The sequence below is a fragment of the Myiozetetes cayanensis genome, unplaced genomic scaffold (genome assembly GCF_022539395.1).
Source record: "Myiozetetes cayanensis isolate MyiCay16 unplaced genomic scaffold, myiCay2020 scf2-11, whole genome shotgun sequence".
Classification (NCBI taxonomy): domain Eukaryota; kingdom Metazoa; phylum Chordata; class Aves; order Passeriformes; family Tyrannidae; genus Myiozetetes; species Myiozetetes cayanensis.
In genome coordinates this window covers 37,268,901-37,292,317 of record NW_026087411.1, presented here as the reverse complement: position 1 = coordinate 37,292,317, position 23,417 = coordinate 37,268,901, and the positions used below count along the sequence as shown (strand labels likewise).

The window sequence follows — 23,417 nt, the reverse complement described above, 5'->3', positions numbered from 1 at the left end:
CTGACAAGTAATTTCATGTGAGCATTTTAAATTGCCAGCTGGGCACACCTGGAGCTCCGTTACTATGTAGTAACTGTGGGTAAATGCAGAGCAAAAAAAAAAAAAAAACAAAACACCAAGATCTCAAGTTAGCTGCTTAATGTAGAGAACCTATTTTTTGGGGGAAAAAAATGTGCTTTTGCTATTGACCCTGATAACTTTATCAAATTCACTACCAGATTATTCCAAATAAATCTCTTCCTTCTCCTCCTTCTGCATTTTGTTATATATGTTATATATCCTTATAATTTAGAAAGTGCTCCATAAAACATGAAAGAAAAATCTCTTTTCTTATGGACTGGACTACTCAGAGTTAGCCATGGCATTGTTTACTGTGAGCTACTCTAATAAAAATAGGTAAGATGGAATTAAATCCAAAGTCAGCAAATTTGAATTCTGAAAAAATTCCATGCATAATTTAAAGTCTCAATTCATTCAAACCCTGAAGGCTTGTCTGTTTTCCAAACAAGCCTTGCTAACACCTTGCAGTTACACCATCACTGGTTCAATAATTAGCCTGTGGAACTCCTGATCTTAATGTCATTGAAACACAGATTGAAAAATGTTTGAGCCTGTGTGGATCTAAAAGAAAAGTCAAACACTAACACACAGGAAACCCAGATTTTATGTCACTTGACTCATGAATTTAAAGCTATAAATCATCTCTCTCTGCAGGCAGATTGATACACGTTGTCAGATCTACTGCATATGTGCCTGTGCAGCTGACATACAGTTTGTTTTTATAATGTGCACTATAAATACATACTGTCATGTAAACATCCCCAAAATGTAGTCCTCTGATTTTATGTTCTAGGAGTCTTCTCACAAAAAAGTATGACAAGCATCCTTTTGAGAACCTCTCAATGAAATGCCTATGCCATACTGTACTATCTTAACCAGAAAATGAAAAAGCTTACTAGATGCTACTATTGAAATAAAAGTGAATAGCATTGGGTTTTTTATAGCAGTAATTTTATTTTCTGTAACAGAAATTCTTACATGTAAAATATATCCATATGCTAATATTAATTTTATATTAAAATCTTTTTCTTGAAACACTTTAAAAATACATGTAAGGGTCAGAAAGTTTGCCTAGTGAACAACAATCCCCTAGCATAGACATAAAGCACAATTATATTTTTTAACTTATTTAAATGTGTCCTAAATAATTTGCATTTTTGTACTGTGCTAAGCCGTAAGTAGTGTTTTGAGCATTCTCACAGTAATCCTTTTCAGTTTGTTGAAGATCTTGAATCCTGCCAGTCAGTCTTGCACTTCAAATTCACTCCTCAATGACCAGACCCTGACAGGTTCATTGAGACTCTTTGCTCCTCTATGCACTATAGTTTAAAATAAGCATAATTTGGTAAAGTGCCAGTCTTTTCTCAACCTTCCTATATCCCACACCCATGTTTTTTTCACCTGCCAAATTCAAACAAATCTTATCTAAACAATTAAGATAAGCATTGAAGTACTCTCTGTAGTCAAATCAGCAAACCTCTCAAAACCAGAACTGAAATACAATCTCTCTAAATTAAACAGTCTACAATGGCAATCATGTTTGTATTTAAACATTTTATTCTGAAAGGATTACAGCATTGCTCTCCACGTTTTTTTCCTGCCTAGACAAGAAGGCGACATACTGAGTCAAACAATATATATGTGTTCTCTATGAACTGAACTTGCACACTTTTTATAAACAAACTGTATAGGTGTATGAAGTTAGACTTCACTTAATCAGTAACTGCTGTCCTTAACATAGTAGGCAATTGTTTGAAATGTATGTAATATAACTGTTTATATCAACTATGTACAACTATATATAAAATCTAGTGATATATTTTATTGTATATATGAATATATATTTACATGTATGTAAAAAAGCACTTGATACAATTTGTTTATCAGGGATACAAATTAGAGAATAGGAATGTTAAGGACAAGTGTCTAAAAATTGCTTTGTGTTTATAAGAGAATAGTCATACTGAAGATTCACTCCTTTCAAGGAAGTTTCCTACCTCTGTTACTTCACATTTTGGAAACTCATATTCTTGCTTAATTGATTCTTATTTTATTGCTTCCTAGAAACATGAGTGAATATTTTTGAAGGTATTTAAAAATTTTAAGTCCTTCAAAAACAATCTGAAGCAACAGGTCAGCTTAATCCATGGCTTCTGCTTGGAAACTTTGTTTACTGTTCTGGTTTCTTACACAAGGTTTAGATCAAGGTGAATTACTGCCACAGTAAAACTGTGTGCAAGCATTCTAAGTGCTGTTTCTTGCCTCTGATCCATGCTGTATGTACTTGTGTTGAAGATCCAATCTCCATCGTGCTTTGTGCAAAGTTTTCATGCTGAGAATATTAGAGTATTTGCTAATAGATAAACATATCGCAAAAGTACTGAGGGAAAAAAGGTAGATAACAATATGAAATTTTTCATTTATGCTAACTCTACCCAGTGTAGTCATACCCTACCTACCCATTATCAGTGGGGCTTTTTGTTTGTTTGTTTGTTTTTTCCCTGCAAGTGGTGCAAGTTCAGATACTCCTGTTTAAAAAAATTCTTTTATTTTTTGAGAATCTTTAAAAATTACACAGTCATGACCCTTGTGTGTTTGCTGCAGCTTCCATTAACGTTTGGTTTTAGCATTGTTAGGTAAGCACAACATTTATTTCAAAGAGGCCCATTTTGGATTTAACTTTCTGCATTGGAGATTCACATTTCTGGTATTTAAGATAAAGAAGAATCTCAAGCGGATAGCAGTACTTGTCAAATTGTTGCAAGTACCACGGATAAAACATGACCTTGTGAATGTTAGATGAATGATGTCAGTGAATTCACGTGGGGGAGGGGGAAGGAAAAAAACCAAAAGAAAAAAAACCCAAAAATAAAAAGAACAAAGGATGTGAATTTTTGAAGTTGTGGGTTTACTGGGTAACCAATAAAATTTATTTTTAAATTATGAATACTAAGATGGATATAAATCTGGGTTTACTTCTCAAGTACCTTGACATTATGTCATAATATAATCATTATAGCAACTAAGGAAGCCATTGCATTTTAGTCATCTTCTAAAGCTCTCTGGGCTCTTTTGTTGATGAGAACATTGAGACAGATATTTTTTCTTTACTTCTGAATTGAGCTGTTTGTCTGTCAGTCATTCCAAGGAATCTGATGAAATTGTCTACATTGAGACTTTTTCTTTCTATTTTGTTTTTACTTGAATGTGCGGTGTTCTTGGCTTTTCCTCTAGTGGAAGACTTCCATTTTGTAGTTAGTGAACAAACAAAAAAAATTTTTTTTTTCTAATTTTTTTTCAGAAACATAAGTTGATCAGGCTATATACTATCTGACTTATTTTTCTTGTATCAGAACTTCCCATTGTTTAAGGTTTTGCCACTATGTTAGTTTTCGAATTATGTTGGATTTTGAACAGGTGCAACTTACTGCCTATACGTGATTCTTGGAGAAGCTATTGTTTTTAGTTACCTCAGAAATACTAATTCAAGGAAGATCATACAGTGCAACGCATTGGACCTACTCATCTATTTATGTTCCTTTTTTTCTTCCAAATATCTTTTTTAGATAATTGAAAATTAATATATATCATAAAATTTAGTTGAATAATTTTAATACTACAGGTATGCCCAAAATTACGTAGTAATTTTGAGACTCTGCTTATGTACAACTTACTATGTTTATATATATTGATATAAGTTCTCAAGAACAACCAAGTCCTTTTTTGTTATAAGATTGGTTGATGCCTTTTCTGTTTCTTTCACTTTTCAGCTTGAGGTAATATTCCTGGGATATAGATGGTTTAAGTGTTAACATGGAACAGAATTATTTGGGGATAAAAGTCTGGAAAAAGTACCATGGAAGTTGTAACCTCTCAGTATCCTTTAAGCTTGCATGTTAGAGTCACGTGATGGGCAAAACAGCTGTGAAAATCCCCAAATCTGTGCCACACACAGAACTTTGTGATCAGAGCACTGTGATTAGTTGCCGTTCTTAGAAGTAGGAGGTCTTTCACGTAGTGAAGAAGAATCAGTCTGCCTTTGTATTTTGCTGTACTGACCACCTGTATGCTGCCATTTGACAGAGAAGATGTGAAGTCTTGGGGAAGTTCTTTGTGCACTTCTAGACAAAGAGGGCAGATGTAAAAGTGAAGAGGCAAAGATGTGTAGGAGGAAAAAGGAATGGTCTCTTGGGCCAGTACTGCTTGGTTTTTGGAGAGTCATGGAGAAGTCAATTGAGGTGGAAATCAGCATGAAGAAGTTGGGTGGGTGATTTGCTTGTTCGCCTCCCTGAAAGATGGATCTGAGTACAGCAGGACAGGTTCAGAGGTGGTTTTACTTCAGCTACTGCTTCTTTCTGAGGAGTTAAACTGTAATCTTTTATCAGTCAAGTACGATTTGGAAAATGCCTTGTCAGTCTTTTGGGAGACAGCAGTGCTTCTAGGAGACTTCAAGAAGGAGCCACTTAAGTTTAGATGGAGTCCAGAGACAGAAAATCTTAGGAGGCATACTTGGAAAGGCCAGAGATATGGAGTGTGATTTGAAACCTCCTCTGAGAAAAGGGAAGACATAAGACTGCAAATCTGACTGAATATAAGTTTCCTGAAAACCATCCATATGTAAGATTATGCTGATGAGAGTTTTATGACATAAAAGTTGGCTCCAAAAGATTGATAATTCTTTTTTCTTCTTCCTGAAATCCTCCTCAGTAGGAAACTTCGAATTTTTACCTTTTCATTTTAAAAAGAAATTCTGAAGTTTTGGACTTAGAAATGAAATAGAGTTTCCAAGGACTGGCTAGCTGTAGAAAGTTGTCTTTTTTCTGACAGTTTGCATATGTGGTACTATTGATAGATATAGATTCATAGCCTACACAGGCAAGTGTAGGTTTGCTGTGTCTGTATTGGCTATCAATTTTGCTTTAGTAGTAGCTGGTAGTTCACCTGACCCTAGGTGTAGGAATAAACAAAGGCAATGATTTGTCTTATAAAGAAAAAAAATATAGCTACCTCCGTTGACAGTCTCTCTGAAAATACACTGTGCATCCTCTATCTTCCTGCTGATAGTGTTCTCTCATGCATTTCCTCTTCAGGGTTATATTTGTTGGCAGAATTTGATCTTTTTGGTGGCTTGGTTACTGTGTTCCTCTGAAGACTTGTGGGTGATTATTCATTATGTTTGGTTTATTTTTTTTTTGTGGCTTGAATTGGTTTTTTTGTTGTTTGTTTGTTTGTTTTTTAAATTTGTTTCTCTATTCTAAAGTGTCTTCTATGTATATGGTAGAAGGTCTATCTGTTCTTGCAGTGCAAATATGCCTCTGAATATGATTGTGTACTTTACAGTAATTTCACTTTTTTAGCAGCAACATTATCATCCTGTTAGAGGAAGTATCTTCTATAAAATTAGTTGGCACTATTAAAAGTAGTAAGTCTTTGTCCCCTGAATGTATTTTTTTGTCCTTCTAGTTTCAAACTAAGTTGGCTTTGTTAATGTGAGTTTGCATATATATTTTTTTAATTCAATTTATATTTTAAAAATACAGAATTGAAAGGAAACTGCCATTCTGCTAAATATTCTATATTCTGCAGTGAGATAAGATATAATTTCTGTCCCAAAGGTATCAATTTAGATTTCCATGTAGATTGTGACCGAAACAGTGACAGTATCAGGAAAGCTTAAGACCAACAAGAGTTTCCTGAATCTTTTAATTTGGCTACAAATACTTTGAAATCTCTTCTCCTGTCCTTTATAGTATCAAACAATCATTTGTGATTGATCCTCAAACCCTCATTTTACTGTGTGGATTTTCTGTAATCATCTCTTGACCATGATTAGCATAAAAAGAAAAAAAATATTGATTTGTAATTATTTTTTTTTCTTGAATGTTTGTGTGTATCTGGACATACTTGGTTATAATTTGATTTAATCATATGTATATATTTGTATATAGACTTCTAATACTGTAAAATTATTTGGGCTTGAAATCAGTGCTGGCTTGGTGGTTTTATTGGCAGCAGTTGCAATAGGAATGCAGGAAAATAGCAGAACTGTGAAATATGACAGTGAAAACAAATGAGTTTTTACTGCTTGGGTCTGATGTGACTAAAAGAAAGTAGATTCTATTAGAGCAAAAACCAACACTCATTCTTCACTTTCATAGTAGTCAAGACCAAAGAAATGACAATGTCAATTTTGGAAAAAAAGAATTTAAAAATCACTTTCTAAAATAGTGACTTGGATAAAAATATCCAGCGACTGCAAGGCTAATATAAACCCTTTTTCAACTGTTTGCATTAAAGTATACTGGAATTGTAGTATAGCTAAGAATATTTTCATATGAGGAAATTAATATTTGTCTATGTTTTGCCATTATTTTCCACATATGGAATCCTTTGATTAGATATTATATTAGATATTATATTAGATATATCAGTCAGACTGATTGCAGGGAGGGAGGCATGTTTAGCTTGGCTACGTGAGAAAATATCATTGTTTTTATCAGTTCAATTTGTCTAGATAATTGAATTAAATATGCAATAGTTGTGATTTATTTGTCAACTATCATATTACGCTTGCTTCAGTACTTGCCAAGGAACAGAAGCTCATCTCCTGATTCCTGCCTAAGTGGGAGGAGCAAACCTATGGTGAACATTGAAAAATCGTAGTGAGATGTTGGAGTGCTATCTATGCACGTTTAGATGAAACATATAGAAATGTATTTGTCTTGGGAGGAGAGGACTTGATGGATATATACTAGAAGCTTACTTCTCCACGTCCTTGTCCTAGACTGATTTGTTTTAAGCAGCTCTCTGAAGTATCTACGCTCTTCTGCATACCTGTTTTGTTGAAAGTACACAGACCTGGCACCATTGTGCTTGCCAGGCGTTCTCTTATCTCCTGCAAGCATTCAAACAAAAGTGTTCTATTGCTCCCTGAGTAATCCGTGGGTGATCTTAACATTGAGCAAAGCTCAGGACTGCAGCTTATTTCTTATTTCTTGGTGCAGTAGTAGACAGTCTCTGGAAGGAAGGGGAGAGGGTGGAGCAGGGAGGAGACAGCCACAACTCAAAATAAATAGCTGAAGGGTTGTGAGTGTGTCCATGTATGAAAACATTGCATAAGCATAAAAGTGCTGAAATGTTAGGCTAATACAAACTGAGTTTCATAATATGCCCTGGGTTTAATAAAGCTGGTTTTATATATGTGTTTTCTTAAAGTAGAGCTCTCAAACCAATCTATACCCAGTTTCTGTTTGCGTGCTAATTTTAATCTCCAGTTCTGGAAGGCAAATTTGGCATGTTTTTAAACATACAGATAGTCTTATTGAGCAACAGGAATTATTAAATACAATGTGTAATACAGTGCCTTTTATACACAGCATCTTTAAGTCTCTTGTGCAACAATTATTACGCTCTGGTGGGGGGGGGAGAAGTTTAAAAATATCCTAAATAATTAATAGCAGCTTTTTTATGTGCCCCCTCTCCCAAAAGAAAACAAAAGCCATGTTGTTTCCTGTAGTGTTAACTGTTAAATTGGCATTATCTGATACATTGCTTTCTGGTAAGGGAAAAATAGAAAAAAAAAATTAAATATTTTTTCTGAAAAATTTAAAAAATTTCCTGGTTGTTTCGTGGTTTAGTCCTGAAAGTTAACTTCATGCCCTGCTTAGAGATACGGTGTGACCTGCTTAATTTAATCAAGAGCAACACTTCTTAGTTTTAGTTGCAGTATAAGAAAATTATAAACAATGTCTCAGCTCTGGAAAGGGGAAACATGATGAGTCCCAGACTCAGAGTGGTATCTCTAAATGCTTTAGAGCAATCGGAAACACATGAGCCTGAATTATATTGTCTGTAGTCTTTAGGTGTATACACAGGTTTTTTTTGTGACAGTTAGGACATAGATTTACAGGCAAAAGGGGTTTCTATGTCTGATCAATGTTGCAATCTCTAGATGAGTCTTGCCTAGGGAATTCTTCAGTGTATTGTACAAGTGCGTACACACGCGCAAAGCCCATTACAGTGAAGGGTACAAATTAATAATGAAGTGCAAAATAGGAAAAAGACTGGTGTAGTGTGCTAAAAATTATTCACTACCATCACATATATTCTGATGCAACATTCTAAACTTCTTTCAATACTTAAAATCTAGATGAAGAAAGTTGGATTTATCTGGCATTTAAATGAATGATCACTGTGCTTGCAAAAAATGTGTAAGAGAAGCACTATTTTAAAAATAACTCTTATTATTAGCTGAGAACAATTCTTCAATAGTTAGCACAAATATTTCCTGTGCCTTGTTAAATGTTCCTAATACAAGTGGGGAATCAGGGTTCTGTTCCTAAAAGTGTGTCCTTCTTAAAGATTTTTTTGTTTGTTTTTTTGTCTATCTTAGGTAGATAGAAATCACTCTCTGAGCTGTTCTGCTGGGGTTTTTTATGCTGAAAAAAATACAATATGTGTGTGGCGCCAGAATTGGTTTGGAACAGGAAAGGCGTATTTTGTATCCATACTAAAGGTGTCAGCTTAGTGCATAGAAGACTTGACCCTTGTCAGGTGTTTTGAAGTTAACTGGCTGACTTATGGATTAATGAGTTTAAGACTGAAGTCAACCAGTGACAGGAATGAGCTTTGTTGTGTGAGTGTGGCTGTGGTGCAGATTTACAAATTTTTATAATGCTTTCAGTTGGACCATGAAAGTCTGATGTAAAGCTTATCTCTGATCTCTAACTATGGCCATACTCGTGGGATCGTGTTTGTATGTTTGGGGGGAGGGAGATGAATTCTTTAACACTTGACACCTGGCTCTACGAGCTTTCTAGTCCTAGTCCTAGGAACAGCACTATTGAAGGCGTTAATAAAGTTAAAACCCTTAAGCTGTATGACCAGTAGGTCATAAAAACTATTGCTGAGTGTTGTGATCAGTCTTTCTTTTACAGTTAGATTATCATCTTGACAACTAATTCTTTTTTCTTTTGCCTTTTTATAGCTGTTGTGAACTTGGACAACTCTGTGGTTGACCTAGAGACCCTTCAAGCCCTGTATGAGAATGTAAGTAATCAGAAGAAGTCCATATAATGTAGGAATACTGTGTGTCCGTGTGAAAGTATTTTTACTTTTCATCATTAGTATTCAGAAATCTTGTAGAACATGTCCAATCTTGGAGTGACTTTATTTTCCCCAAAGCAATGAAAACCCTAAGCATTTAAATTTCATTAATTGACATTGTATATTTTATGTAGTACACACATCTTTATGTAAGTAACATAATCAACATCTAAATAACTTAAGCAGAAATTGGTTTTGTTTCTTTTTTTTTTCTTCTTGGTGGGGCAGTTCTTGAAGTATAGGTATTAATAGACCTTGCAGTCCCCATCTTTGACTTCACTTTGTAACTTCACTAATATTAACAATGCTGTTCAAATAAAACAAACAAAAGAAGTTTTGATGACAGAAATCAATATATTTGTGGAACTATAGCTTTTAATTATTGTTGCTTCAGGGATTCCTCCAAAAAAACTTTAACTCTTTGAAAGGAAAAGAATTTCTCTAAGGTAATATAATAAAAAGTAGTATAAACTTCCAGGGGCTTCATAAATGTCTGGTAGTAATAATAAGACACCATTTAAACCTTAGGTATATAATATCAGGGATTCAGAACATGCTCAGGCATGTTCTAAAACTTCACAAAGCCAGTCAAATACCAAATTCATAAAAGTAGATCTCAAAAACATGTTTCTACCTTCAGATGAGGCCAGTGAACATTCCCCCATTTTTTGAGTGCGTTACCTCCTGCTCTGATGTGGAGGTCTGGCTAAAGTTCTGTGGAAAGAATGAAGAGGCTTTCTATATACCCTCCAAAGAACCTGAAAATATGAAGAGTAAAACTGTGAGATACAGAATGGTATTGAAGGCCAATGTATGCTATTGTATTGGATCCTTTATTTCCCTCATGTTGGAGTTTTGATAACGTTAACTAATTTTACACCTTTCAGATGTTTGGTTTTTAGACTTTAACTTTTAGTGACCTCCTTTGGAATGATTTGTTGATTTATGAAATGTCTCCTAAATAATCCACTTTAAGGTCCAAAGAAAGAGTAACCTCTAATCCGCTTTATAAAAAAACCAAGAAACGAACAAAACAAGCCAAAAAGTCTGACAAGAGCTAGGAAGGACTTTTATTTCATCCCTGAAGAACCACTCACTCAAAGCTGCTTAGAAATATAATGGTCAAATGGCAAACCTATTCTAACTACCTCCAAATCTCTATAAACATTTCTCACCCTTGTGCCACAGCATTTCTGTTTTAGCCCGTGCCATTTGACATTATTTTTAATCTACTCTCCTACACAGCATAGCTATATCCCATTGCATACATTCTTTACTGTGCAAAAAATTGAAGTAATTTTATATATTACATATGCATTATTGGAAGAGACTGTGTTGTGGGAAATATGGAATAGATACTGAAGTCATGATCTGGTTTTGCACACTTCCCTCTTTTATAGTGAAAAAGTTGTTTTGTTTTGTGTTTGGTGTTTTTTTGTTTGTTTTTGTTGTGGTGTTTTTTTGGTTTTGTTGTTTTTTTGGGTTTTTTTGGGGTTTTTTGTTTTTTTAAAATATAACTCCTATGTGGCTAATGTACTAAGAGGGTACTTTTCAAATGTTTCCTTAATTTCACCTCTACTATACTTCATAATTCTAGTATAATGGAAAATTTGCAAATTTGCAGTTCATTGACATAACGAAATGTCATTGTGTTAATTTTGTCATTACCTTCACTAAATACAGAAAATGTCTAGGAAATATTGTTCTGATTGAGGAAGATACATGTTAATCTCAGGCAAGACTCAAAAAGTTGGAATGTCCAATGTATTTCTTTTCTTTGAATAGAAAACGGATCAGTCCAATTATATTATATTTACTTGAGTACAAGACAGAAATAAAACCCCAAAACCACAACCAAAAACCCAACCACAACCAAACAAAGAACTAAAAATCCCCTCAGTTTACTTGGAAAGAGTTTTATAAGGGAACATGATTTTTAATCCTGGATCTTCTGTTTGATAAAACTGTGTCTTGAAAGAAGCTTTTTTTTTAGGTGACTTTTATTTTCTGTTTTCAGCCTTTTGTCAAAACACATCAGACCTTGCATTTTCATCCCTTGTTAGCTTCACTAATTATAAAAATATTGTTCAAACAGTTGTAAGCAATGAGTTGTACCAGAAAGCCTGGCATGTTTGACTCCTCCCTTATTTCTCAATCTCATCCTGTGTTGTAAGTGGGGTTAACTTTGCCTTATTCGTGTACTTTGAAGCCATTAACTTAAATTTTACTTCGTAGGGTTTATTTATTGGATTGGGATTTTTTTGCTGGATATTTAAATATCACCATCCTAATTCTCGGCCTTTCTATTTGATCTTTATGGAACATATGGGAGCATTTGTTTTACAGTCTTTCTTCAGAATGTAATCATTTTTTTCTGATTGCATGTGTCTGGCATAGTGCTTTCCTTTCTTAAATGTGAATGAAATTTGGGCAGTCTCCAAACCTAAACACACCCTAATTTCAAAAACCACAGTCCCCAGGGCTCAGTTCTTGTTTACTGAGGAATTAAAGTCTTGTTAAACCACAAAGTTACTGTATACATCTTAGTGACTTTTTATAAACGAAGAAGCCCACACCCCACCAAAGATCTCAACCCTCAATAATTTATTCAATAGCATTAAGTTGTGTTGCATTTAGTGAGAAGCATTTTGTCACTGCAGCACTGTACGGTAAAGTCAAATAGCTCTTATGTGTGTTTGTGTAGGTTGCTTTATAAAGAGTTGTTTAAATATGTGTTGATAATTAGCTATGTATTAAGATCTAGGCAATTTTAATAGGAGAGTCTTAATAGATAGAACTACATGTGGAACAGTTACTTTAATGTGCTTTTACAGACTCTCTAATAACAATGCTTTCAGGTGACAGCTATAATTAGAGAGGGAGAAGGTAGATAAAATTCACTGGAGTTGTCAGTTTGCTGTATGTGGGTAGGACATGTTGGTTGTGATAAGAAATATACTGATTTGCAAATAAGTGAATGTTTACTCTGAAAACCGATAGCCTCTTAGCAGCTGGAATTGTAGCTGAGGTATCACTGAAACAAGGTAGGTCTGGTCCTTCTTGCATCTTCCTTAGATCATGAAAATAATAGTATAAAAGTGGATTAAAAATTGTATCAAAGAATTATCTTTGATCTATGGTCTCTGGATTTGCCCTTTTCAAATCTCTTTACATCACAAATGAAACATGTATATTTTCTTAATTTGACTCCTGGTAAATTGTCTAAATTGCCTTTATCTTTAAAAGACTTAGGTCAGTGCTTTCAAAAACCTCCAAATGCTTTTGAAAGAGTATCCAGAAGTCTTAAGTGCTTTAGTCCTCTCTACCACTAAGATTCAATTCTTGTGACTTTTTTTTTTTCCACTAGCAATTACAATGTGATGTCTTAACATTAGTAAAGAGTGTAAATTGTATCTGAGTTCTGATACATGACCCAGCTTCAAAGGAACGTATTTGTTATTAACCTGAGTATCTATGTATATCCTCGTTGTTTCAGATACTTTTGAATCAGATTCCTTAGACAAATCACTTGTTTTTGAAATACATAACATGAACTTTGAAAATCAAGTTTGCAAAAAGAAAAAAAAATCCACCCCAAAATTAAGAACGTACATACATTTAACCTGATTTAAACTCAGACCTAAGGTTCTGTTGCAAGGGAAAAAAAAATAACCAGAAAATTATAAGATTTATTTTGTGAGATGGAAAAAGGACCCTTAGGAACTTTGGTGAGACCAAATACAGGATAGGTTTATACTCTGACAAAAATAGGAAAAGAATTAAACTGAAGCAGTATATTTTTGCAGTAATTTCAATCAGATTTATGCTGAATGATTTTAGATATAGTTAATATCAAATTCTGGTATATTATGCTGGTTTTTTCCATTTATGATGCTATGTAATAGCTAAAATCAATTAAATAAATAGCAGTATCATTCAAAGCTGTGCTATTTCTGTCTGATTAATGACTTTCATGAGAAGCATCTATGGAATGTGTTCTTTCTTGAAACAAATCTGGAGGATAATATGAAGGTTTTTAAAAAATTATCCATCTACAAATTAGAGAACAAACAGGCATTAACCATAAAGCAAACTGGTAAAAATTCTGAGAAATAATCATCAATAATACCTGTACAGAAGGCATGTAGGTCTTACTACTTTTCTGTCGTAATTAAAAATACACATAAATCAGAAGTCTGGATACCTGAGCCAAAATTAGTGACCTGAAATTTTGAGTTGATTTGGAACTTGGAACATATACATGGACCTCTTGATTTTGGTGAAGAGTGTATACCCATCTCTCTTGAGTTCAGCTCCAGCCTGCCCATGAGTGGATTGTGCTTAGCCTTTGTATCTTTGACAGTTGCTACTTCTTTGCATACACAATCTGAGAATAATGGCTGAAATAAGGAATAGTGAGTCTGCCTAACCTTTGCCCATGGGATTTGGTGGGGAAACGTTAACAGCTTGAACATGCATGTATATAACAGATTGCTGTGATAAGCACTCTAATATTTTCACTGTGTGTAGAAGGCCAGAAGAAGGAGTAGTCTCAGTATTTATTCTAAAGAATTTAGAAATAACCATTTAGTTTTTTAAATATTTACTTCTTTTTAACTATAATGAAAAAGTTTCCGGTGATTTCCTTTCAGTTTAACAGAAGACCATATACTTTACAGACTGGTCAGAAATAACAGAACTTAATTTAAAAAGTGTTAGTATGAGAATTTGTTTACTTTTACAAAAAGTTAATATTTTTTCTTTACAAAAATTTACAAGTGTAAATGGAATACAAGAATTTTTTTTGAAGTGTAAGTTGAATAAAGAAAATATCTCTTCCTAAAAAGTCATACCCAGACTTCTGTGACTCTGATCACACAACAGTTGGAACAATGCTGCCTTTATTTGCATTCTTCCAATTTATAAAATCTCTAGATTTCATCTGTTACTAAGAGAATTCTTAGTGACCTCTAAAGTAATGGAAGCTTTCTTTTTCTTTTAACTCTCCATTGGGTGAATACGATTTAGGTGAAGTGAGGAAATGTCCCATTTACACCTGCTCCCTAACACAAAAAGAAAACCAAGAATTTCTCTTTAACAACACACACAATATTTAATTCAACATGTCTGCAGATAGTTTTCTTTCCTAGTCCTCACCCTGTTTCTGGATGAGTAATCTAAGATTGGATAAAATTTCCTGATCTTAGTATCTTGAAAAAATTCTTCTGAGGATAGCATTATTCAAGAAACATTTACTACTTGAATTATATACACGTGTCCTATGCCTGCCTTGACAGGGAGTGTTGAAAAGTACCTTTGGAGGATGAATCCCCAAGTTTGTTTCCTCACCATAAACTGATAGTGGGGTAGGGAATCCAGGAAACTAGGTGTTATGAGCGGGCCACTGCCAGTATTCTAAAATTGAAAACTAGTAAATTAGCCCCAGCCTAGCCATTGATAACTGAGAAAGGCATGATGCAGTATACATTAATAGTTCAAGGAAGGGCCAAGCTGGTCAAAGGAAGTGACCTACACAGCACTGGTGGGACCATGTCTAGGGTGGGATCATATCTAGGGTACTGTTGTGTCCAGTTCTGGCCTCCTCAGTCCAAGAAGCGCTGACATATTGGAGTGAGTCTAGTGAAGAACCATGATGATGGTTAAAGACTTGGAAAAGTTTTTGGGGTTTTGTTTGTTTGTTTGCTGGGTATCCAAGCATGGGATCAGGACTCAGAGAGAAGTACTCAGGTCTCCATCCTTGAGAGTATTCAAAACCCAGCTGGACATTATACTGAGCAGCCTTCTGTAGCTGTCTCTGCTTTATGCCAGCATTCAACTAGACAGTCTCCAGAGTTCCCTTCAAACCTCAGCCATTCTATTAATCTGGGATTACCAGATATTACCACCATTATAATTTCTTAGTGTCAAGAACAAATTTTATTGCTGGGGAAAAAAAAATTGCTTGCAATATTTCCTTGTTGAAGTATCTAATAGATAAGATTAAACTCCTTTAGAGAAGATGACCTTTAAAGAACATCCACAAAAATCCTGTATAATTAGGATATGTCACATTCAAGGCAGATGGCCTTGCAATGATATCCAGACTTCTTGAAGTAATGAGAGGAACTCTGAAGTTTTTGCCTGAATGACTCTTCAATCTCTTCATATACTGATGTTTCACATCAGTATTTGCTTCCTTTTCACATGGAAAGGTGTTCAGCAACCTAAGAAGAACTGTCCAAACCTCACTTTCTAGTTTCACGTTGCTGATGGAGCTGGCAGTATGATTTGAGATAGTTCCGTACCTCTTCTGGTAGCTGTGCAAAAACATGTAAGAAACAATGTAGGTGAAGCCCATCTTATGTATTACCTTTATTTAAATAGTTAGAATGTAATTTTCCACTGTTGTCTTCAAGTTCTGTGTTGGAGTAAGTTAAAAAATGAGTGTAATGTTTTCTTAAAGGAAGAAAGGTAGATATACTTTTTTTTTTCCTTGGCTCTTGCAAAGTTTCATATTTGAATCTATTTTGAAAACCACCATGGCTGTCAAAAGAAGGGACAGAGGGAGAGATTTTCATTCCACTTTTATTCCTTTCCATGCCCCATTTGAGGCCCAGTTTCTCTTGATTGGAATGCTGAAGAGGTTTCACAGTGTGCCATGGAGTTCTTCAAAAAACTAGGCCATTTATATGGGGTTTTTTTTGCTTATTAAGATAAAAATGAAAATAATTTTAGTTCAAAGAAGTGTGCAGTAGTTCTCATGTATTACAGTTCCACTATAAATCAAGTAATTTTTTGTTTCATAGTGTTTTTCAAATACCAAACAAAATTTAAATTGCAGTAAACAATTAATTTTTTTAAAAAATGTATTATTTAAATATATATTTAAAGACCAGATCACATTCAAAGGCAGTCCAACAGATTTGTAAAGAGAATACAGCTCAAGAAGACCGTCCTTCAGTTCAAAGACTTTATAAACATGCAAAGAAAAGGAATTGGGAATGAAGATTATTGTCCCTGTGCATCATTTAATGAGTAAATATTCTGAAGATTACTAGTAGTCAACAATATTATTTGAAAGATATTCTGTTCTCCATCCAATCTATTTATAATTAAAATCACTGTATGGACTAAGTAGTTTTACCATAAACAGATGCTAGAAAGAAAAGAAAAACCTATGAATTTGATTTATTATAGGGGTATCTTTGTTTGTGTTGTTTGAACTAGGGTTTTTATCACAACACTTTTTCATTACTTTTTTTCCTTCATTCTAGAGAGCACAATCAGATGAATTAGAAAAAATAGAAAAGCATAGCAAGGCATCCAAGGAAAAAGAAAACGCCAAGTCTTTGGATAAACCGGAACAGTAAGAATATACTTATGAAGGAACAGTATTGCTCTCTTCAAAAAACTTTCTCTGCTGTTGTAAATTGTGTAGAGATGTTATTAAAAAATCCTCTAGCCTGTATCTAGTAAGAGTGACTCACATAATTTTTTTAATCACTCCTACAGGTTCCTCTATGAGCTCTCACTAATTCCCAACTTTTCAGAACGTGTATTTTGCATCCTGTTCCAATCAACGTTTTCAGAAAGCATTTGTTCAATCCGTCGCAAACTTGAATTGTTACAGAAACTGTGTGAGGTAGGTTGTGCTCTGTGAAAATGTAGTTCTAAATTTCTGATATTTAATCTTGTTAAGTTGTACTCATATTTCAAAAGTTTTTACTCTATTTACTTTAAGTACTCATTAAATCTTAAGGATAGGAGAATAGAACATTTTATGATTGTACTTCAACATCAAAGTGAATTTTAAGATTAGGTTTTGGTACTGAATTGTATCATGTTTTTGCCATCAGTACATACCAGTCTCTGGAAAATAACGTACCTTCTCCTTCCTTTTGTTAAAGCAAAGTCTTCCCTCTTCATAGTGACCATATCACTCCTTTCCAGAGGAATGCCAGTTGAGCACACTTTGGATTTGCCTAGATTTTAAAAGTGTGCCACTCAATAGTATCTCTGATATCTAAAATCAATTAGAGATAGCAATGTTGTATCTTGTCAAAAGAGATTACTGGAATTTTGCAGTCCCATGAAAAGCAAATACATGGCTTTAAAATGCAGGTTAAACAGTATTTTAATAGCTGAAAATTATTTCAAATATTTCATGTTTTACTATGTACTATTTTTTAAGTGTTTTAGTTGTTCCATGTGGGTGTTTTATGAGCTTCTTGATGAATTTTCCCTGAATTTAAATATAGGATTCATAATATCAACATCAGTTAAAGATTACTATTTTCATTTCTCTCAACAGGTTGTCTCTGATAATACTCTGTAGATCTCCTTTTATTTTTTTCTAAGTATCCAATTTGAAGATAACATTCTCCATTCACAGAAAGTTACATATTGTTATTATCTACTTCTACATGTTGCAGTAGAATGTTGTTGACTGCCTGTATTTGAACCTTTATATCAGTATTATTTCTAAACACAGTAGCAACAAATCTGCTTGTTAACTGTAAATATTTTTGTGACTTGGAACAGAAATTTTTTTTCTCTCTCTGTTTTTTAGACATTGAAAAATGAGTCAGGAGTTATGCGTGTCCTGGGTTTGGTTCTTGCCTTTGGAAATTACATGAATGGTGGAAACAGAACACGAGGACAGGCTGATGGGTTTGGACTAGATATCCTGCCAAAACTGAAAGATGTCAAGAGCAGTGTAAGTTGATTCTAGACTTCCTGAAGGCCTGAGAATGTTAAATTCTCTGAAAGTTACTTTATCTCCATTTCTGAGTAAATGGTGTGAAGCGTACAAAGGCATGTGGAAGGGAACTCTTTTGTTACTTTACTTATTTGATCATACTTCTAGAGTTCGATTGATTTATGAAGAAATATGAAAATGAACCAGCTCTTTTCACTACTGTACAAACATAAATACCTTGAGTTATATCTTAGTTCCTAATCTGATGTGTATTTGACTTTCAGTACACTGCATAGTTCTAACTTTGCCTGTGTTTGGAAGCAATACTATGATTTTGCTCATAAAAGTTATTACAGAAGTGGAAGGAGGTGTCAGAGAAAAGTTAACTGTGATTTGATACTGATTCAAAATATTTGTGGGGGAAAAATGCAATTCCTGAAAATGATAAAATAGGTATCCAGAGCATATTGGGTAACCCAAAATTCATCCTTTATGTTCATCATAATTACAAAGTGTGCATTTGGCACGAGACCATGGACCCACCTGAGTAAAGTACTTGTTAAGATTTGTCTAGAATAGCCATCTAAATATGGAGAATGATAAGTAGTGTTTTTTCTTGCTCAGTGCTAAACTAGAATGTATGTGTTACCAGCACTTGTTTTAGCTCTGGTTATTCAAATTGGGGTCATATTCAAATGTATGCTTTTGTTTACAAGGAAACAATAATCTTAGAGTTTCTATGGATATAATGAAAAGACTTATCTGAATGTGGACTGTGGTAGGAGACTTATGGTATTATGACTACTGATGAAGCAATTGCAAGATACATTTTCAGTTTATTTGCTACTGATTGGTCAGAAAAGTTCTTATATAATAGTTTTCTGAAAATATCTGAAAATATAATTTTGTCAGAAATCCTCTTCAAATGGAAGATCTTCTGTGAAGTTTTATTGGACAGATTGCAGAGGGGAAACAAGGACAAAAGTTCCCTCAAACACTCCTCCCTTTCCTCCCTCTTCCCCAGGTTTAATTTAGAAAAATAACTTTCTTTTTTTAACTTAACTTAACTTTGCTTTGATTATAATTATACTGTTGCAAAAAGTTGCGTACACAAACCCAGACACAATTTCTCCTTTCCTTCTTGGGAAATTTCGAAATGTAAGGGTTTGGTTTACAATCAGGTAAACTTTGAAAATAAGGAGTTCATTACATGGCTGTTATATCCTTCTTCCTTTTCTTTAATGATTAAATGATATTTCAAGGTGTGGGGTTTTTTTTTTTTTGGTTGATTGGTTGGTTTTGGTTTTTAGTGAAGGGACCAAATGTGCATAGTATTTTACTTGACACTAAATATTTAATTTATTTGAATTATCTTTTCTGAATATTTTCAGTGAGCTTCAGTAACACAGCAAACTTTATTCTTTTCTGTGCAGGACAACAGCAGAAGTCTTCTATCTTACATTGTCTCATATTATTTGCGTAATTTTGATGAGGTGAGTAAGAATTAATTTTTCTCTTTTCAAATTAAAAAAAAAATTGGTAAATTTGTTCTTCTACTAGCAAGAAGAGGAAATATGCAAAAAGATTCCCTGTGCTTTCAGTTATATATTTTAGTATAGCAAAAAGTAATGAGCACTATGTAACTGTTCATTTGTGGTTTTGTCAGGATGCTGGAAAAGAACAATGCATCTTTCCTCTTCCGGACCCACAAGATCTCTTCCAGGCTTCGCAATTGAAATTTGATGATTTTCAAAAAGATCTCCGCAAAATGAAGAAAGATTTGCGAGGTATGAACCTAGATTAAGTGCTAACTATATGTTACCAATATATCCCTGCTGCTATTATTTTGTGTGATTTTTAGACATTAGATGATACTGTAAAAATACTTGTGTATTTTTGACTCCTCAATTACTATTTTGTTTCTTTAATTTTCTTTTCCATGACCATTTAAGCAATAACTTGTAATTTTCTGTAGATAACCTGAGGTTTTTAAATTAAAAACATCAAACCAGTTAGGTCAAATCTTTTGTTTCAAAACTAAAGCAAAAAATTAATTTAGTTTTTCGTTTTTGCAAACATATTTTGGCAAATCTTTCACCATAAAAAGAATTGCAAAGTGTTGGACCATGTCCATAGGAAAAAAAAGGTTTATAATTGCCTCCAAATATTATCTAGCAGATAAAATAATATGTATTAGATGTTGGTAAAGAGAGATTAAATAACTGGACTTTACTGAAAAATAATATGCAAAGGTGGTATTTTTTTCCCTCTTGTGAAATGTTTTCTTTAAATGAATTCAATAGGCTTAGGATATATTTGCTAGACTTTAATAAAAAACATGTATCACATACATTTCTTAATAACATGGGGATCTAAGAGCTAAGTTTAAGCAAGAGTACTTTACACAAATGATTCATGATCTTCATTATTTTTGCTATAGGTCCCTTTTAGACTGGGCAGTTATGTATCACTGTACTAAATCTTGGAGAGAAGAATCCAGATCAATGTGTAAAATGATCTTTATATTACTGTTGCCTTGCTGATTTTGAATACCATGCATTTAGAGACCAAGGAATGGTTTGGTAAGCCATCCCTGAACAATCTAGATTGGAAGGTTCTCTATTGAAACAAAAACATCATTACCCAATTATATCTGATCTTCCCTTCTTGCACCTATCAACATTTTTTTGGATGTTTTAAAATTTGTCTTAAATACTTTGAGGTAATATTCACAGTTATAACAAGGTCACTTAGTGTGATAATGAGCAGTGAACTGCAACACCATCCATTTGCTGCCCAGAACAATCTAGGGGGCAAAAATCCCACAGTTCAGCCATAAAAACTTATTTCTATACTTTTGCAACTTCCAGATAATCTCAGGGCAAGTCTCTAATCTTGCCATGTAGAAGAAAGATACTTAGGTCTTACTGAAAAAAGGTACCTGAATTCAAGCGCATGTTAACAAACACCCATAGGGGCAGATTTTATTCCCCACAAATTCACCAAAACTGTTTTTATTTAGATGAAAAACTTAAATACTTTTAGATCAAGGTTGAAATTTCCACACAGACATAAATCTCTTGTGGAATAAACCCACACTGTGCAGTGATCAAAGCAGGGGTTCTGTAAAAATGGAAATTTCACGCTTCGCTCTGCCATCAGGCTGCAGTTGAATTCTTTCTGTGCTTCCAGTCTGCCCTTAGGCTGGAGTCTCTGTTGTCAGTCTGTTCTGTAGCTAATGAAACTGAAGAATAAATACAGACACCATTGCTCTTTCCCTATTCAGTTTGGTACAAACTTTTTTGGGGACAGCATCAGACCTTCATCTGCATCCTCTCCTGCATATGAGATGGCAATTTCAATACCACACTGCAATCTCAATCATAATTTTATATCAGTCTTGAGGGATTCAAAATGCTTTATGTTGACTCTCTTTTCCAAAGAAAAGTGTAACCCTAAATTAAAAATAGTTTATGTTAAAAGATTTTGTGACTGTGAGAATATACACTTAAAATTCTGGGTATTCCAATAGCTTAATTGTTGTAATACTTTCAGTGAGATCGAAAAACCAGTAATTTCTAAATAGGGTACAAATTTTAACTGAATGGATAAAATTACTTCCAAGTGGTTTTTTTATCTCCATTTATTTTAAGTACACTACCAGATTTGGTAATGCACATCTGGAACCTTATGAGTTCCTAGAGCTAGCAAGTGCCTCATTAAATGACAGAGTAAGAAGAGGGCTGTAAGATGCTGAGAAAATTCTGACAAAATCCTAAATATGATCCTATCCTTTTGAAGTCAGTGAGAGTAAATGAGTATTGATTATTCCTGAGAAACACTGACTTTAAAGCCACAGAAGTAAATGCCCAAGAATATATTCCAGCTTTCGAGATGTGAATTGTAACCTTGGACCTGTATTCATCAGTAATTAGATGGAAGATTTCATGAGAAGAATTTCACCATTTGGTGGGCTGGGTGGTTTGCTTTGTTCTTTGTCACTGAAAAACTGAAAATTACACATAACATCAGTGCAGGCTGTATGACCATTGCAAGGGAGTTGTGTTCATGTTAGTTTCAAATACCCTGCAAACCATGCAGTGAGATCATGCTTATTACAATCAGAAAAGAGGGCATTGGTTCACCCAGGAAAAAAAGCTACTGAAGATATTTTACTTCTGTCTTAAAAAATTTCCCATGATCATCATGCAAAGGTAGGCTTCATTCTGGGAAGATCCTTTCATAAAATTTTGGGACCATTAAAAAAAAAATAAATCCACAAAGTAGAGGAAGGTTATTATTAAAAAATAAGAAAAAGCTATAGCCATAACAATAGCAGTTCATTCTAGCACTGCTGTATTTTTCCATCTAAAGATGTCACTAGCATACACAGAGACATGCATGGTTCTGTAAATTTCACTGACATGCTCTTTCACAGTTCTGAGTTTGGGCTTATGTTTGTATTAGAGTTGTTATGCTAGTTGTTTAAAAAGAAAAAGGACTCTTGATGTTCAAACTTTTATACTTTCTTCCCTTTAGACTATAGAGGCTATTTTCCATTTTTAAGTTTTTATGAACTGTATGCCTTGCAGTTTGTAAAATTTTAGAGAAGAAAGTTTCTTCTAATATTTCAGATTAAAAGTGCAAACCCAAAAGACTCTCAGAAGCATGCTATGTGCCTGTTCCAAGATAAATAAGACAGAAACTTCGTTGTGTTTTGTTTTTTTTTAAGTAATATAGATCCCAAGGATAAATTTTATATACTAGATTTTTTGTCAGATAGAAGACCAAAGAACAGGTAGATCCTTTTACTAACAAATCAAGTGAGTTTGGCTCCATCTGTAGCTCCCAGATTTCACAGCTCTCCAGGATTCTCACTTTAGCCTTCTTGACTTCAGTGACATATAGTTTGTTAAGCAACTTGATCTGCTTTTGATCTCTCCTGGCTGTCAGCAATGTTCCTTGATGCAGTCATGCCAAGCAATGACTTCTGTTCCTATGTCATTCCACAGAGGAAACTTTAGCACTTGCCACATGACTTAAATCAACTCACCATGTAAAGAAAATTGGGCATCCAGGGTCACGGGAGCAGTGTGACTCTCACTGATTAGGACCTCTGTTACATAACTATTACTATCAGTGTGCTTTTCTAGACACTTCAGAATGCTTCGGCTAGGGCAGAAAGATGTGGAAAATGTGCATTGAATCAATTAATGTTCTAATCCTCTCTGCTCTGAAACTCCCTTAAGGTAAAATTGTGGAATAGGAAAGTGTTGGATTTGTGGCCCACAAAATTCTTCGACAGCATTAAATTCATGTATTTAATTTAGAAACAGAACACCAGAACTAGAACACCAAAGTGACATTGAGTGTTACAGTACTTATGGCAAGTTAAAATGTTTAGAAGCTGTTCTTTGGCTACACATTAACATTTCAGCCTTACAATAGTAAGTTTATTCTTGCTAATCAAAAACTAATTCATCAGTTGTCACTTATTGCAAAACTTTCACTGAAGCTCAGCTAAAAGGGAATTAGAAACAATGTCAGGCAGAAA

The 23,417-nt window shown here is 34.1% G+C and overlaps 1 protein-coding gene across 8 annotated transcripts in view; it reads left to right on the top strand.

Annotated features, from left to right (window-relative positions):
• FMN2 (formin 2) overlaps window positions 1–23,417 on the top strand; it is a 155,826-nt gene that overhangs the window by 78,487 nt on the left and 53,922 nt on the right. For all 8 annotated transcript variants that reach the window (XM_050314237.1, XM_050314236.1, XM_050314234.1 and 5 more), the window contains 6 exons: window positions 9,047–9,108; window positions 16,440–16,531; window positions 16,678–16,807; window positions 17,735–17,881; window positions 19,297–19,356; window positions 19,530–19,650. In XM_050314237.1, the coding sequence (XP_050170194.1) occupies window positions 9,047–9,108; window positions 16,440–16,531; window positions 16,678–16,807; window positions 17,735–17,881; window positions 19,297–19,356; window positions 19,530–19,650 (612 nt within the window). The remainder of the gene's footprint in view (window positions 1–9,046; window positions 9,109–16,439; window positions 16,532–16,677; window positions 16,808–17,734; window positions 17,882–19,296; window positions 19,357–19,529; window positions 19,651–23,417) is intronic.